Source organism: Quercus lobata, chromosome 11 (genome assembly GCF_001633185.2).
Source record: "Quercus lobata isolate SW786 chromosome 11, ValleyOak3.0 Primary Assembly, whole genome shotgun sequence".
Taxonomy (NCBI): Eukaryota; Viridiplantae; Streptophyta; class Magnoliopsida; order Fagales; family Fagaceae; genus Quercus; species Quercus lobata.
The window spans coordinates 41,049,610-41,066,201 of record NC_044914.1 but is presented as its reverse complement, the minus strand read 5'-3'; the positions used below and the strand labels follow the sequence as shown (position 1 = coordinate 41,066,201).

The 16,592-nt window shown below is 37.2% G+C and overlaps 1 protein-coding gene across 7 annotated transcripts; it reads right to left on the bottom strand.

Moving 5' to 3' along the window:
* Positions 1-347: 347 nt before the first annotated feature.
* Positions 348-15,558, bottom strand: LOC115967483 (probable protein phosphatase 2C 60). Of its 7 annotated transcripts, none has more exons than XM_031086584.1 (6): positions 15,540-15,558; positions 15,310-15,368; positions 14,769-15,041; positions 13,914-14,281; positions 3,762-3,998; positions 348-966 (listed from the first exon to the last, which is right to left on the bottom strand). In XM_031086584.1, the coding sequence occupies exons 3-6, from the start codon at positions 15,028-15,030 to the stop codon at positions 694-696; spliced, it is 1,140 nt and encodes a 379-aa protein (XP_030942444.1). In that variant the 5' UTR covers positions 15,031-15,041; positions 15,310-15,368; positions 15,540-15,558; the 3' UTR covers positions 348-693. The 7 variants fall into 7 exon arrangements, with proteins under 7 accessions (XP_030942444.1, XP_030942447.1, XP_030942441.1 ...); XM_031086587.1 differs by lacking the exon at positions 15,540-15,558 and adding an exon at positions 15,461-15,507 and having other exon boundaries at positions 14,769-15,058; XM_031086581.1 differs by lacking the exon at positions 15,540-15,558 and adding an exon at positions 15,461-15,507.
* Between the last annotated feature and the right edge of the window lie 1,034 nt (positions 15,559-16,592).

Here is a 16,592-nt window from a genome sequence, read left to right as displayed (position 1 = left end):
TTGTCAAACATTATAACACATAATCAGTATTATGCATGAACCATAAAAACAATTTCTTATTAAATTTTTCAAAATGAACTTATATAGTACACGCGCATTGTACAGAACATAAGCTAATTTCACATAAAGGTATAGTTCTCGGGATATATTCATAAGATTTTTCATAAGATGAGAGTATTATTAGGAGAGTTGACATTATCAATGAGAGTATTTTCAATTTACCTGACCAATATCAATGTTTTGAACTCTTTTCTCATGGAGAACAGGTCCAAAGATTGATTATCCATCTTGTATTGTTGCAAAACTATCCTGCAAATCACTCTCCAGCTAAAACTTTTTGCATTGCCAATTTTGAGTATATTAGAAAAACAAAGAAACAAGAAACAGGAAGTAAAACGCCAGTCATAGAATTTACAAAGCCAAGGATGCCAACATAAAGGGTGGAAGGGGAAAGAATTAATAGAGGGTAAGAACTGTGCTGAGGAAATAACTACATTAACTGTCACCTAGAAAGTTCTCTTTCTACAGAGTGCTTTTAACTTTTCGCACAGGAGCTAGATGCAAGTATTAGTTTCAAGTTAAAAGTTACAGTGTATACTAACGAATTGAAGGATTGCTCCCCTGATCTCTTCTGGAAGCTGCCTGGTATTCGCAAGAGAATAATACAACAGACAAACATGAGATAAAGTCTAATCAGGTACTTCCAGCTTCCATTGGCGTGGTACAAGGAGCTAGTGTGTTATCAGCAGGTTTATTCCTCCCCCAACCCCTAACGGATATACTAGGGCAGCAGACTGAGCTAGCCCTGCTCTCAAGATCTGAGTTAAGAAACACAACAATCACTGTGATGTCATCATGGAAATGGCGCCGGACCCCACAATCTATCTTTTTCAAGTGTGAATATCTCATTTCTCTCTTTTTTGCTGCTACTTTCAAAGCAGCTTTTACCAGCCTTCTAGCACTTCCCTGCAAAACGTTAGGGGGAAAGAGCATGTGTTAAAATAAGATGAGAAGTAAAATAATAAGGTTTGAAATTAAATGTCTCCCCTGCATGATGGAAAGTAAAGTACTGCATTTAGCAGTCAGGAGAAATATTTCAGAACATGACAACTGAAATTTTCAGTTAGTGCTTCGTGGAATCTGAGGTATATTGGACAATCTATCATATGGAGTGCACCGTGCATATATATATATGAACCCTTTGAAGGAGAACAGGAGCAGATATAGGCAATATTTACTTGGCTAGAGTAAGAAAACCTAGGAACTTGTAGACGTTTAGAATACAATTGAATGCCCCAAGAAAATTATACATTTCCACTGCTTTTTGCAAGGCATCCGTAGGAACTTGTGTATGGATTTTTATTTCAAATGATAGAGAAAACCTATTGAAAAGCTTCTCCATATCTACCAAGCACCTAAACAAATGCTACTCATTTATTTTAGAGTTGATACTTCTAACACAACAACAACAGCAAGCCTTAATCCCAAGTTTTTTTCGGCCAGCAATGGATCTTCAACATATTACTTAGGGTTGGCCACATGTCTTTTTTTTTTTTTTTTTTTTTTTTTTTTTTTTTTTTTTTTTTTTTTTTTTTTTTTTTTTTTTTTTTTTTTTTTCCATTCTTTTCTATATGAAATCATACTCTGTTACTTCCTTTATTGATATATCATTTTTTATAACTTGTACTCATGTTATTTTGGGTCTTTCTCTACCCTTTTTCATTCCCTCAACTTAAATCAAATCACTTTGTCTTACCAATGCATTAATCACTCTCATCTAAATATGATCAAACCATTTCAAGAGATTATCTATCATTTTTTCATAAGAAATGTGGTAACCCTATCTTTAAGCAGATTCCCTCATTTTTCAATCCCTATATTTCCATATATTTCTACTTATTCATCTTAACATTCTTATTTCAGCTATGCTCATTTTATGAATATGTTGCTTCTTAACAGCCCATCATTCAGTACCATAGAGCATAACTGGTCATATAGCAATCTTATAAAATATTCTTTAACCTTATAAGCATTCCATGATCACGCAATAATTTTGATGCACTTCATCCACCTTGCTCTTAACCTATGATTCATTTCACATCCTCTTCAATCTCTCCATCTTTATGAATTATTGATCCAAGATATTGAAAACTTTTGCTCTTTATTATCTCTTGACCATCAAGTCCTATTACCCTCATTTCTGTCTCAACTTTTACCAAACTTATATTCCATGTACTATGTTTTAGTCCTACTTAATTAAAAGCCTTTGGATTCTAGAGTGTCTCGTCAAATTTCTAAATTGGCATTCTTCACTTCTAGTTTCATTTACTAAAACAGCTAGTTTTTTGTATTTCCTGAATAAATTAAGGCCACCAATTCAAACTCAACTTGATCACAATAAAATGCACGTGTCCCTTCCCCTCTTTAGCATAATATAACAGTGTTCAGATGACGAATGAATTTAATTCCTTGAAGAAGTTGATGATATTCATCAGGAAAAAAAAAAGGAAACAAGTTGAGCATAACATTCAAGCAATGGCTCTTCTAGGAATATTGCTACAAATCAAAATGCATTCACTAATCTTAAAGAACTAGCATACCCATACATCAACAATTAAAATTAAAATTCCTAGATATAGTACAGGAGATCAACTCAAATCAAGGCTGAAATGGATATTGCTCTACTATACTATTTGAACTAATAATAGCTAGAATTGTACAGGTAAAAAATCTCTTTATCACTAAAGTACCAATACTTAGGGCCTGTTTGGTAGCAGTTTTCAAGTATTGTTGTTTATAGTGATGTGAAAATTGTGGTTTAAAAAGTGTTGTGAAAACACGTTTAAAGTACTCATAATACAAAAAATGTGTTTGGTACCAAGTTTCTAATAACGTACTTTCAAATGTGAAAATATAATTGTGTGTTTGGTATGTATGTGTTTTTTTTTTTTTTTTTTTTAAGTGATAACTCATGGGACATGTACAGTAAAATTACTAATATTTTTATTTAATGAGAGAGAAACTCCTACGTATTTCTGTTGCCCTCTGTTCTTTCTCTTCATAAATTAGCTTAGTATTTCCTTCATCTCTTTCAGTGGTTCTCTTCTCTTCTCCAACTTAAAAAACCCAGAAAACAACCTGACATAAAATGTTTCCTTGCTCTTTTTTCCCTTCCAGTCCGAACTTCCAATTTAAATTCAAATGGTTTTTTTATTTATTTTATTTATTTATTTATTTATTTTATTTGTTGTTGGCGTCAACGAATAATGGTAATTGCTGGTATTAGTGGATCTCATAGTTTGGAGTATAATAATTGTATCATTGGTACTAGAAATTGTTTTCGTGATTGGGTTTTTGTTGGGTAAGCTCAGCCCTTTTTTTTTTCCTGCCCAGTTACAGTATGTTTGTGGAGTTGTGAAGAAGGTGAAAAGAAAGACAAAGATAATAATGGAGTTGGGGTGAGAGAATAGAGGGGGTGAGAGAGGAGGTGTGAAAGAGAGAGAAATAGTACCGGTTTTTATCTCATGTAGGGTTTGGTGGGTCCCATAGTTTTCTATATAATTACAATCATGCCACTCAATACTGTAACTCTAAAACCGAAAACTACCATGAGGTGTTTTCTAAATGCAATGTTTAAACACCCTAAATAGAGAACTGTGACTCAAATACTCAAAAGAAAAGACTCTTACCAAACACAAATTTTCTTTTTGTTTGAACTCATGTAACAAACCAGCCCTAATGTGAAGAGATATATATCTTACACTGCGTGGATGACTTTGAACCATATTAACTGCTTCATCATTGCTAAGAAACTCCCAAAGCCCATCAGATGCAAATATAATAAATTGATCATGGGGTAGCAATTGGTGCACTGATATTGTTGGTTCAGAACTCAGTATTGGCTTTTGGAAAGGTTCTGGAAGGCGAAATTTAGCATATAAAGGCTCCCTGTTGAACTCAGACTTTTTTAAATACAAATCACCAATAGATCTCGATATCTGCAAGATGAAAGGTTCTGGAAATTATGAAAGAACTCGAAAAAGGAGATGCTACATGTCAAACAAGCCAACATATACTCACAAGAAAAAAAAAAATCTTGTATAGCATCATCATATTATAATCCAATTTGGCAATCATATAGATTATAGTTAGGTTCCATATATCAGTGACAAGCATTCAGAAATAAAACTACATTTCCTTAAAAAAAAAAAAAAAAAAAAAAAAAAACCTACATATGTACATTTAGAAAAAGAACAGGGTGGGGAGAGATTGAGAGATAACATGTGCCTCTTTCTCCTAGGACTCTTCTCAGGTTCTCAATATATTATCTACAGTGAAAAAAAAAAAAAAAAAAAAAAAACACCAGGGAAGAAGAGAAAACAATTACCACACTCACTGGCAGGAGGAAAAATAAAACTTAAAGATCATCTCACCACAAAGAAAAGAGGAGGAGGGGAGACCTAAAAATGATCAGATATAACATTGTAACATGTAAACTACATACATCAAACACAAAGCTATCATATAATGCAATGCTTAAAAAGAAGTAAAAGGTAGATCCATTATGGCTGGTCCCCTCTAAAGTAAAATCTAATTCAATTAAACAAAATTGAAGAATCCAACGCTAATTTATGCATGAAAGTCTGCTCAAACAGAACCTCTGCATGGATGGAAATAAATATTTCCATAATTACTACAGTAGTAAACTATCAGAACCACCACGATGGTAGTTGATGCAACATACATTTTTTTTTTTTTATAAGCAATAAGGATATATATTCAAGAACACTGCCTTATGCAAAAAAACATAAGGCAGAGAGAACAATACAGATAGAGCAGATTAAGAAAATAAAATAAAATAAAATAATTAAAAAAAAAGGAAAGAAAGGGGAAAGACACGAAATGCAAAGGAGAGAGCTAAGGAACATAGGGAGAGAGTAACTAGAGGTGATTTCCCAAGCCCTAAACCAGTCAAATAGGAAGCCACTGAAAGAAGCCAATAATTGGTCATTCGAGCTTTCCAAGTCCTCAAAAGTCCTCCAATTCCGCTCCCTCCAAAGACACCACATTAAGCACAAAGGAGCTAGATTCCAAATGCTAGACGAGTGTTTTCCAGGCCAATTCCACCAACCAAAGAGGGTATTTGCAACCGTTCTTGGCAAGACCCAAGAAAACCCAAAAGATCTAAACACCAAACTCCACAACCTATGAGCCTTACGACAATGAAGTAGCAAATGATCCACCGTCTCCCCATTACAACAGCACATGATGCACCAGTCAATAAAATGCATCCTTCTACCCTTCAGATTATCACCTGTAAGGATCTTATCCCACATAGCAGTCCACACAAAGAAGGAGACACGCCGAGGAGCCTTAACCTTCCAAACACCCTTCCAAAGAAAAATAATGGGCAAAGGTCTTCTTAACTTATTGTAAAACAATCAAACTACAAAATCCCCATTCTTTGTCAACTTCCATCACATACAGTCTCCATTCTCAGTGGGAGGCAGACTTGAACCCAAGGTGCGGAGAAAATCATCCACATCACCCATTTCCCAATCGTTTGGTCTTCGAACAAAATGAACATTCCAGCTTCTCCAATCCTCTACCCCCAACCACTCAAGAGAAGAGGCCACCGATGCCGTTCTATTGGAAGTCATCCCATACACATTTGGAAAAGTCAATTTAAGAGAAGACTCCCCACACCATTGATCTGACCAAAGCTTAACTCTATCTCCCACCCCTACCTCAAACCGAATATTTTTGCTAAACTCCTTCCAACCCATTCGGATACTTCTCTACAAGCCACACCCGTGTACTCTGCTACCTAGCTTGGAAGTTCATCCCCCCCCCCCCCCCCAATTCTTCGTCAAACTTTAGAGCTACAACCCTTCTCCAAAGCCTTGTCTCCTCAATCCCAAACCTCCATAACCACTTTCCTAGTAAGGCTTTATTAAAAGTAATTAATTTCCTTACCCCTAACCCACCATAATCCAAAGGTGCACACACCTTGTCCCACCCCACCAAATGTGTCTTGGAATCCCCCCACAAGAAATCCCTTTGCAACCTCTCAATTTTATTGGCCACATGCGTAGGGATGGTAAAGAGAGATAAATAATATGTAGGAAGACTAGATAGAGTGCTCTTAAGCAACGTTAGTCTTCTACCTTTAGACAAATACATCTTCCTCCAACCGGCCAACTTATGCTCAATTCTCTCCAAGATAGGATTCCAGACAGTAGAGTACTTGTAGGACGCCCCTAATGGCATACAAAGATAGGTCATAGGCAAAGACCCTTGATGCAACATACATGTACCAACTATTATGATTTCCTGCAACATACATGTACCAACTATTATGATCTCTTGCTACATATCATTCAAACTTAATCCCTCCAAACTCAGCCTTTATATCTAATTACAGTTAGTAATATAAGATGAGGTGGCGTTTGGGGTCTAAGGGGAAGTTTGATATAAAATACTTTTATGGTGCTTTGAGGGAATCTAGCTCTATTACTTTTCCTTGGAAGAGTATTTGGGGTGTGAAGGCTCCTCCTGATGTCTCATTTTTTGTTTCGACAGCTACATGAGGGAAGATTCTCACAACTGAACCTTTGGGGAGAAGAGGCTTCACTATTATGGATTGGCGTTGCCTTTGTAAACGTGATGGGGAGAGTGTTGATCATTTGCTCCTACATTGTGGGGAGGTATTTCGGTTATGGAGCTTGGCTTTTAGATCTTTTGGTGTTTTGTGGGTTTTACCTACGAGAGCTGTCAACTTATTGGTAGGTTGGAGGAATTGGTTGGGGAAGCATTCTTCAAATATTTGGAATCTGGTACCGCATTGTGTGATGCGGATAATTTGGAGGAAGAGAAATAGTCGCATATTTGAAGATTTGGTGCTTTCCGGAGATAAGCGCATAGCTTTATTTGCGACGATTGGTCACGAGTGTGGAGATTTACTTCTAGGGATTCCATTCCGCAGTTTTTAGATTCCCTTTCTTCTTGTACATAAGTTTCTGTTTCACTTTGTTGCTTATCCCACTTTCCTCTAATCCATTGTAAGAGAGTTGACACCCCAAAAAAGTGCCTCATTCTTGGCCTACTTTCACATCAAAGAGGGAATCATCCTGAAAAATAAATGAAACTAACATTCTACTCAATTTTAAAGAATTTTCCACCATAAAAAGTGGGGGAAGAAAAGGATGGGGAAATCCTCTACTGTGAAGAACTCTCAACTCCTCTTGTTTGACCAAATGCCTTTGCATTCTTGAATATGGAGGAAAAGTCTAAGCATCACAAAATCAATAAAATGTTAACATAACATATTGGGACACCACTTAACCTAAAAGGCTTAAAACTATAAGTTTTGACCCAACTATGTTATATTAACCACTCTCTCTTGACATTATTATTAAACTGTATTCCCAATAATCAAATTTTTTTTTTTTTTTTCTGGGACAAGTAATAAGCTTTATTGATATCAAAAAAAGGACACCCTAGTACACAAGGAGTGTACAAGGGTCAACAATCAAGAATAAAAATCACAAGAATCAAGAAAAACAAAAAGAGAAGAGAATGATTGGTTTTGCAAAACAAACAACCAATCTAATGAAGTTCTAAAGAAAAAAAGCATTTTCTGCTACAGTCGATTGTCAAGCATTTTCCCAAAGTAGCAATCCAAACAAAGAAAGCTACTCGAGCAAGGATCTTCTGCTGCCAAATGTTTTTCCATGGAAAACAAAAACCAATAGAACCCACTAAAAGACTATAATAATCTTTAACCATAAACCCCTTACTTCTATCTGTTTTCCAACACATCTTATCCTTCCTACACCCCCTTACTAATGAGCCATATATGGTAACCATGAAGCTCGACACAACATCCAAATCCTGAACATGACAATCCCAAAAGAAGCTTACATCCCAAAAAAGGACCTCATTAGTGAACTTCATAAGCTTAGCCACACTTGCCTCGTTATTTCTGCAAAATCGAAACAAATCTGGATAACTGACAGCAAGTGGTGTCTCCCCACACCAACAATCATGCCAAATTTTACCCTTGACCCATCACCAATATCATACAGAATGTAACAAGAAAAGGAAGGCCATTCCCAACTAATATTTTTCCATAAACCAACACCATAAGGACTAGAAACAGAACTGGAACACCAACCACCCCATCTACAACCATATTTCACCTCTATCACTTGCCTCCACTAGGCATCCTTTTCAAGCCCAAATCTCCAAAGCCACTTCCCAAGCAAAACTTCATTAAAAAGTCTCACTTTCCTTATCCCCAAGCCGCTTGAAGATAAAGGAGCACAAACAGCAACCCACTTAACAAGGTGAAATTTGGGTTCATCCCCTATCCCACCCCATAAGAAATTCTTCTGAATTTTTTCAATTCGATTAGCCACAACAACAGGGATAGGAAACAACGATAGAAAATAAGTAGGTAAATTTGATAGAGTGCTTTTAATTAAAGTAACTCTATCTTCCTTGGATAAATACAAACGTTTTCATCCCACTAATCTCCTTTCCATCTTCTCTAGAATCGGGTTCCATATTGTCTTATCCTTGAATTTAGCACCCAAAGGAAGACCCAAATATTTCATAGGAAGGATACCTTGCTTGCAGCCAAGAACAGACAACAGTAACTCTATATTATGCACCACACCAACAGGAACCAATTCTGACTTGCCCAGGTTTATTTTTAGACCAGTGCCCTCCTCAAACCAAATAAGCACCATACGAAGAATCAGAAGCTAATCAAGATCAGCATCAGAGAAAATTAGAGTGTCATCAGCAAAGAGGAGATAAGACACTACTAAAAATCTTCCCTCTAAATTACCCACACGAAAGCCTAATAGGCGACCTTCATGGATAGCTTTGTCTAACATTCTTCCAAAGGTTACTTATGAAAAAAAAAAAGAAAAAAAAAAATTCTTCCAAGGGCTTCCATGACTAAGACAAACAGCAAAAGAGACAAAAGATCGCCTTGTCTCAACCCTCTAGAACTCTCGAAAAACCGACATTGAGAACCATTAATCAAAATTGAGAAATGAACAGCCACCGCCTCCACTTATCAGGGAACCCACTGCGTTCTAGCAATTTCTTAAGAAAACCCCAATTTACATGATCAAAAGCCTTCTCAACATTTAGTTTGCAAAGCAACCTTGGCAAACCAATCTTCAATCTACTATCTAAGCATTCATTAACAATAAGGATAGGGTCAAGAATCTGCCTATTCTTCACAAAAGCATTCTGTGAAGATGAGATTATATCTGTCATGACCGTGCGTAATTGAGTAGCCAGGACTTTAGCTTTAGCAATAATTTTGTAAACCCCTCCAACAAGATTGATCAGGCAAAAATCGTTGACATCAATAGCGGTAGATTTTTTTGGAATGAGAGTAATGAAGGTTGCATTTAGACTTTTCTCAAACTGACCTTTTGCAAAAAAAATGATGAAAGACAGCCACAAGATTAGGTTTGAGAATCTCCCGGCAAGCTTGAAAAAATGCCATTGGAAACCCATCTAGCCTAAGAGATTTATCACCATTGAAATTCTGAATAACTTCATAAATCTTTGCCTCCTCAAAAGGTCTCTCTAACCAAACCGCATTATCTCCTGATATCATTGGAAATTCTAGCACATCTAGAGAAGGTCGAATCACTAGCTGTTCAGAGTATAAATTCATGAAAAATTGAGTTATACAATTCTTAATCATACCCTGATTGGAGGACAAACTACCATTAACCAATAGGCTCTCAATACCATTATTTCTTCTGTTAGAATTTGCCATCTTGTGAAAAAATCTTATATTGGAATCCCCCCCCCCCCTCTCTCTCTCTCTCTCAAGTGGAGAACCCTAGACTTTTGTCTCCAACTAATCTCTTCTAATAAAGTGAACTTCTCAATCTTTGTGCGAAGATTAATCTGTTCTAGCTTCTCCTCAGCTATTAGAGTTTGCATCCCCCTCTAGCATCCAATGCATTCAACTTACTCCAAAGTTGCTGCTTCTTAAAGGTGACATTGCCAAACTCCGTTTCATTCCACTTTTTTAGATCCAATTTCAAAACTGTCAACTTCTTCGCCAATATATAGCTAGGAGTACCTTGGAACATGTAAGATGCCCACCAAAGCTTCACTTTATCCACAAACTCCGCCGCCCTTAGCCACATATTTTCAAACCAAAAAGGAATGCTCCCTCTCCGTTGACTCCCCCCTCCAATAAAATAGGAAAATGATTTGATAGTACTCTAGACAACCTTTTTTGGGGGGAAAGAGTGAACTGATCTACCAGAATTGGAGAGAAGAGAAACCGGTCTATTCTTGATGCTGAGGATGCATTAGACGAAGTGTAAAGACTCCCTCCCAAAGGTATATCCATCAACCCATGAAGAGTGATGAAATCAGGAAAACCATGCATAGCCCAGGTATAACTTACACCCCCCCTAATCTCTCCAACTAAAAACGAATTATATTAAAATCACCTCCAAAACACCATGGAAAATCCCACCAACTAATCAGCCCAGTCAATTCCTCCCACATTTTACGACTCTTTCTATTTGAATTTGGCCCATAGACTCCTAAGAAAACCCACTCAAAATGATCACCAACATTTTTAAATTTGCAAGAAACAGAAATAAATAAATAAATAAAATTTAAAAAAAAAAATTCCCACAGCTTCTACCACCTTTTCCACCACCCTTCAATCCCACATCAATAAAACACCTCCAGAAGCACCATCAGAACCCAAGTACAGCCAATCAATATAAGGACAACTCCAAATGCTTCGAACAATTCCTCTAGTAATCCACTCAAGTTTAATCTCCTGCAAACACACAATATCAGCCTTCCACATACAAAGCAAATTTCGAATCTGAAGCCGCTTTTCCAACCTATTTAAGCCTATGACATTCCAAGACAACAGCTTTACACTCATTGAGAAACAAGCAGAGCCCTATCCCTAATAATACCTCCACGCCTTGCTGAGATAGAGCCATAATTAATCGAGCTGAAAAGACCCCTCAGCTCTCGAAAACCTTTCACTTCCAAACTCCTCAAATTTCGTGTGTTCCGTTCAAAGTTAGCCCTCCGCTTTAACTTAGCTTCAACAGCCAACAAAAAGTTAGTTGCTTGCTCTTCCAAACCCTGTAGTGATGTTCCCAGAATATCATCAAACCCATTGAATCTACTTTGGAACCACTCTGAATGTCGCTCCTGCATCATTGTACTCTCAACACCCACCGCTTCCTGTCCCTCCGAGGCCAAAGGTAAAGAGAAAGTCAACAGCTCAACTGCCAGATGAGAGAAACACTCTTCATTTGGGAGCTTAGCTTCCTTCAATAAGGTATCCGAGACCCAATCCTCCACTACTACTACATCCCCTTCCATCTGACCCACTAACGCTTCCTCATAATCTGATTGAATCAAAGCCAGCTGATTTTGCTTTTCCACAACCTCGGCAACTTCACCCAATGGCAAAGAAATCTAAATCGGGACTGCCATCCACTTCCCATCTCGTAGTTCAAGGACCCCTTGCTCCGAATTCCCCCATTTCTTTATAACATTACTGGAATTTTCATGAAGGATCAATCAGAGATCTCATTGCAAATTCTCCCACCCTCTGCAACGGATGTCGACCCATTTAGAGTCTCAACAAACTCATCGACACCGATGAACTTAGCAGCAGCACCATTAGAGCCATGAAACACTTGGACTACAATAGAGGTTGACTCATTCCGAGTGTCATTAGACTCATCAAAGCAGCTGACCTCAGTAGCAGCACCATCGGAGCCGAAAATTACTTGGGTTGGCAAAGCTATACATGTTGGATTACTTTAAGTCTGAAGAGGCTTGGCATCCGCTATAGCTAAAGTTGAAATCACTGTGGAGACCATCGCAGAGCTCATCGAGGCACACGGCATAGACATCAGCTTCCCTGGGTGAGACTGATGGAGTGTGGGAATATGTTGTTTGGTCTCACAAGGCGTAAGGATGAAGAGACACCTTGATCAGTTTTGGGCCGCCACACCAAAATGGACTTATGATTATAGTGATTGGCTTCTAATGGGGTTAAAAAGCATGGCCTTGGTGGGAATAGTACCTATGGGCTTAACAACGGCAGGCTTGGTTTTTAAACTATTTGGGCTTACTTTAGAGAGGCCCATATCCCGGACCTTGGACCAAATGACTCCCCACCTGCCGTCCAGCCCACATTCCAACCTTGAAGATATATCCAAAGTGAGACCAGCTTCAATGCCGTTAGAAGCAACGCCTTTTATCACAGATGAAATAAGCACTTTCCTTCCCAACATGCTTATCACGCAAATCATGGTTTCAACTTCTCAAGATCGTCTTTTTTTATTTTCAAAAATCAGGAATTAATTGCTTTCCTTTCTTGCCTCCACCACCATCTCTCCAATTGCCCTCTGTCACAGCCAAGAGAAACGATTTGGAATTTTGCTATCGAAACTTCTCCGCTACCAATGGTTTCAAAACAGACTGTGAAGGTGGTTTAGCTGCTATTGTCTCAGAGGCAATAGCCTTTCAGAGGTGGAATCCAAACCCCCTCCAACCACTGCCCAATTTTCCTTTTGGCACCATGATGAAGCCTTTCCGGCGGCCACAAACAATTTCTGAGATCATAACAAAATTGCCATATGCATTTGCACCCAATTGCATAATAAAAACTTTATCACCATCCCTAAAGGTTCGTGCAAAACTTCCAAGATTTGCACTAGACATAACATCCTCCACAGTAGTTAACAGGCGCTTAGCACTCTCTTTTCCCATGAACACTGAACAAAGAGAATCCCTGTTTCTCTCATATACATGTAACACGTAAAAATTACCTCTCTCCTCGACTGAAAATTCAAAAGTTTTTGACTCAATGAAGAAGAAAATAGAACCTCCCATGACAACAGAAAAATAAAGAAACCAAAAATTTTGTGACTAATCAGAGGTAGCCAGGCCTCTCATGTGTTCCCAATAATCTCCCCCTCACGTGTACATCTTTGCCACTCTGTAGCTTCAACCAAGTCCTACTAACTCCCCTTGCCTCATGGGCTTTTTCTATCACCAACACATCATCCGTGGGCCTCTCGTACACCATACATGAGAACCACATGTCAACCCCATAAGCTCATCCATGGGAACTAGCTGCACATTCCTATCCATTGGAATCGCACACTTCATCGTGATCTTGCACCATTGGTAATACTTCTTTGTTGAGTCTTTTTCCAGGATCGTTTGTGTGGTCCTTATGGACTTACCTTGTGTGATATACAATCCCCACTCCAATTGTGAAAGGGCTCCAAGTACACGCACCCTGTCCCCAATCTAACTGTGAAAGGAAACTTGATAACCTTGCTACCTTTGCCGTACACCAAGATAAGCTCTGATACCACTAGTTGGGCAGAGGTGACAAGGTTATCAAGGTCCCATTCACAGTTAGAGTGAGGTAGAGAAAAGTTTTCTTGTTGAAGAAGCAATTGGGTAGTTCTTGTCAATCAAAGAATAGAATTGAAGCCTTACAAATAGCCAGTGTCACAAAGGGTATGGTGACTTTAGCTCACAAGTCAGCATGGAATGAGTTTCTTCAAATAGTAATTTGGTAGATTTTTTGGGGTTGAAAGATACCCGTATTTGTGTGTTGATGTCTTGTGAGTGTGAGAGAGTTATTGGATGTATTGAGACTTTGGTTTGTGAGTTAATTTGTTTTCGTGAAGGTTTTTTATTTATTTATTTTGGTGAGGTTTATGTGAGTTGTGAGGTTTGGTTAATTTTGTTATAATCTATCTTGTTGACAGACAATTAAAGTTTGATTATCACAGAATCAAGTAGGTATCAATCACACACATAACAGGAACACAAACTTTCTTTTCACATTGAATTAAACATACCTGGATAAGTCCCTTTACACGCCATACACCATGCTTGAAAACTACAATCTGGGGGTCCTCAGGATGCAAATAAATCAACTCCTGTCTGACCGACTCTATACCTACATCGTGCTCCGCTGACAATTGGATGGGTAAGACCTCCCCTGTTGCTTCCATAGCTCTTCCCAGGACAGCACGAGAATTACCAACGTTGGCAATGTAAAGGGTTCCATTACAAATAACACCAACCAGACAGCATGACCCAACCACTGCAATTTGCGGCTTCATTGTCCATTGTTTGGTAACAAGAAACGTGAACCCCTCTTCTGCCGCTTGATATGCTTTCTTTATCACATCCTCTGACATTGAGTGTTGCTCAGCAGTAAATGCTGCATATAATCATCATAACAGAAGATTCAGAACAGGTATGATCCTAAAACCCACATACTTGCTGCTAAATATATTTTTTATCCACAAGTACAAATTATTTCAGTAATAGCATAAATTTGAAGATCTAAATTCTAGTGCTACAGTAAGAGGCAGCGAGGTGGGGAAAGGAAGAAAAAGAACAGAAAACTAAATTTTGAATCTTAATAAATTCATTCTTTGTGGCCCCAATTTTGCCTTGAAAAACTCTATGTAACGTATTTGATGTATCTACTTCATTTCAAAAGTTTCTCAGTCATTTAGCCATCTAAAACCTGATCTTCCATCGTATATTTTATTTCCCACAATATTTTCAGAGGCCAAATAAAGAGCAATCAAACTTGGGACAGTATTAGCCCCAAAGGAGTATAAATCAGACTCACTCGTTAGAATAAATAAATATATAACATACTTAAGACCATAATATTCCGTCGAAGTTGAGCCACTTACTCTTGAGATGCTCAAACAGGCAATTCTTGAGATAGCGCGATACCTCAGGCCCCCCGTGCCCGTCATAGACACCAATAAAGGTTCCATAGGGGTCGGTCTCGTCCACACTCAAACTGCCCCACTCAATCTGGCTCTGGTCCTCAAGTAAATTGTTGGCTTGGACTACAGCCATAGAGAATTCACCATTCAAGTGCTGTCCACTGTCTTTGTACCACAACAACCCGTCTTGGCAACCACTTGCATCTGAACCCTTATGAGACATATCGATCGGACCTGGACCGAAAATAGGCCTTCAAAAGTTTATCAACTCGGTACTATAATCTGAAACCTATCTTGTATTTCCTCTTAAAACAGAATATCCAGGACCACAACAACACATACATCCGCCAAAGATGGAAAAAAAAAATGATCAAACACAATAATTCAACTTTCTTTTTAACCATATAATTTATACAGTAAAACCTCACGCTGTACAATAACTATAACAAAATAAAATTTGCTTTTTTTTTTTTTTTTTTAATTGTTAAAGAACAGAACTTACCAGATAAATTCGCTGTTTCCTGAAAGCTACAGTGTCCTATAGTTCAAGAAGAGGAGAATCTGGAAAGAGAGAAGAAGTTCATGTGGGTTTTGTGCCAAAGCACTAAATCCGTGGATCCATCAAATCGAAAAAAGGAAGAAAAAATTAATACCTACAAGAAATTGTGCGAACAAGATTAAAGACCATTGTACCTGTGTATTATCAAAAAAAAAAAAAAAAGACTATTGTACCTGGGTGGGCCAACATACCTATCTACCTACAAGTCTACCATGGGCTCTTATTATACTGGGCTCTAACGCTGCACACTTTAACCTATAAACATATAATATATACTAGTTTCCTTACATGTGTTTCGCACGAATTATGACTATTTTTTTATTTTGAGTTTTATATAATTTTTTAATTTGAATTTATTTATTATTAGCGAAATTATACGTGAAAATTTTTTGAAGAAAATAAAATTTAGGATTTATAATTGAGTAAAATGTTGGCTTTAGTGTATGTTAGTTTTTAGGGGGAAAAAAAAGTATCAAACGTGCATGAGATATACTTTACTTGAGAAATACTTTATCTAAAATATTTTTACAATATTTTCATAATAAATCTTACGTGTCAAGTTGTTACGGATTGTTATTGATGAGTAGAAAACTAACTTTCTTAATCCTCTTCATATAAATATATATATATATATATATATGCGGTGAATTCCAACTTTCAGCTAGTTCAATTAGCAAAATCTCTGATAATTATATAAGAGATTTTGGGTTAATCCCCGCCTAATATATAGAAAAATACTTTAACCCAAAAAGTCTAAGTATATTTGGTGCGCCACATAAGAAAAACAAAAAGATAAATAATTAATGTGTCTTTAATCGTGAGACATATAGAAGAGATATGATAATTGATTTGATAATAGTGAAATTATTCAAAATTTGTCCCTTAATTTTTCCCTTCAAGGAGAAAACAGTTTTTCCCATAAATATTTATATTCTTATTTGTGATTTTTATTTTGAATCGATAATTTCATTGCTAATATTATTTGATACCCAACAGTGTCAAGGTTGTGCCTAGATTTGTGACATAGAGGTTGCGTTGACTTATTTTGGTATAGCTATAAATAAATGCATTGGGAGTCTCTTTGCCAAGGACAGATTTCCTAATGTAAGAAAGTTTTCTTTTTTCTTTTTTTATACCAACTGAATAACATTAAAAACTAAGGAGAATACAAAGTTAAGCCTTAATAGGCTAGTTTAAGTCTTTATACAATCCTAACTTTCCTAATG

Coding starts and splice junctions, on each gene's coding strand:
- LOC115967483 (XM_031086584.1), bottom strand. CDS start 15,030: ATGTCTCATAAGGGTTCAGATGCAAGTGGTTGCCAAGACGGGTTGTTG. Junction 3,999..13,913: donor GTGTAAAGGGACTTATCCAG/GTATGTTTAATT, acceptor TTCATCTTGCAG/ATATCGAGATCTATTGGTGA. Junction 967..3,761: donor TTCAAAGTCATCCACGCAGT/GTAAGATATATA, acceptor AACGTTTTGCAG/GGAAGTGCTAGAAGGCTGGT.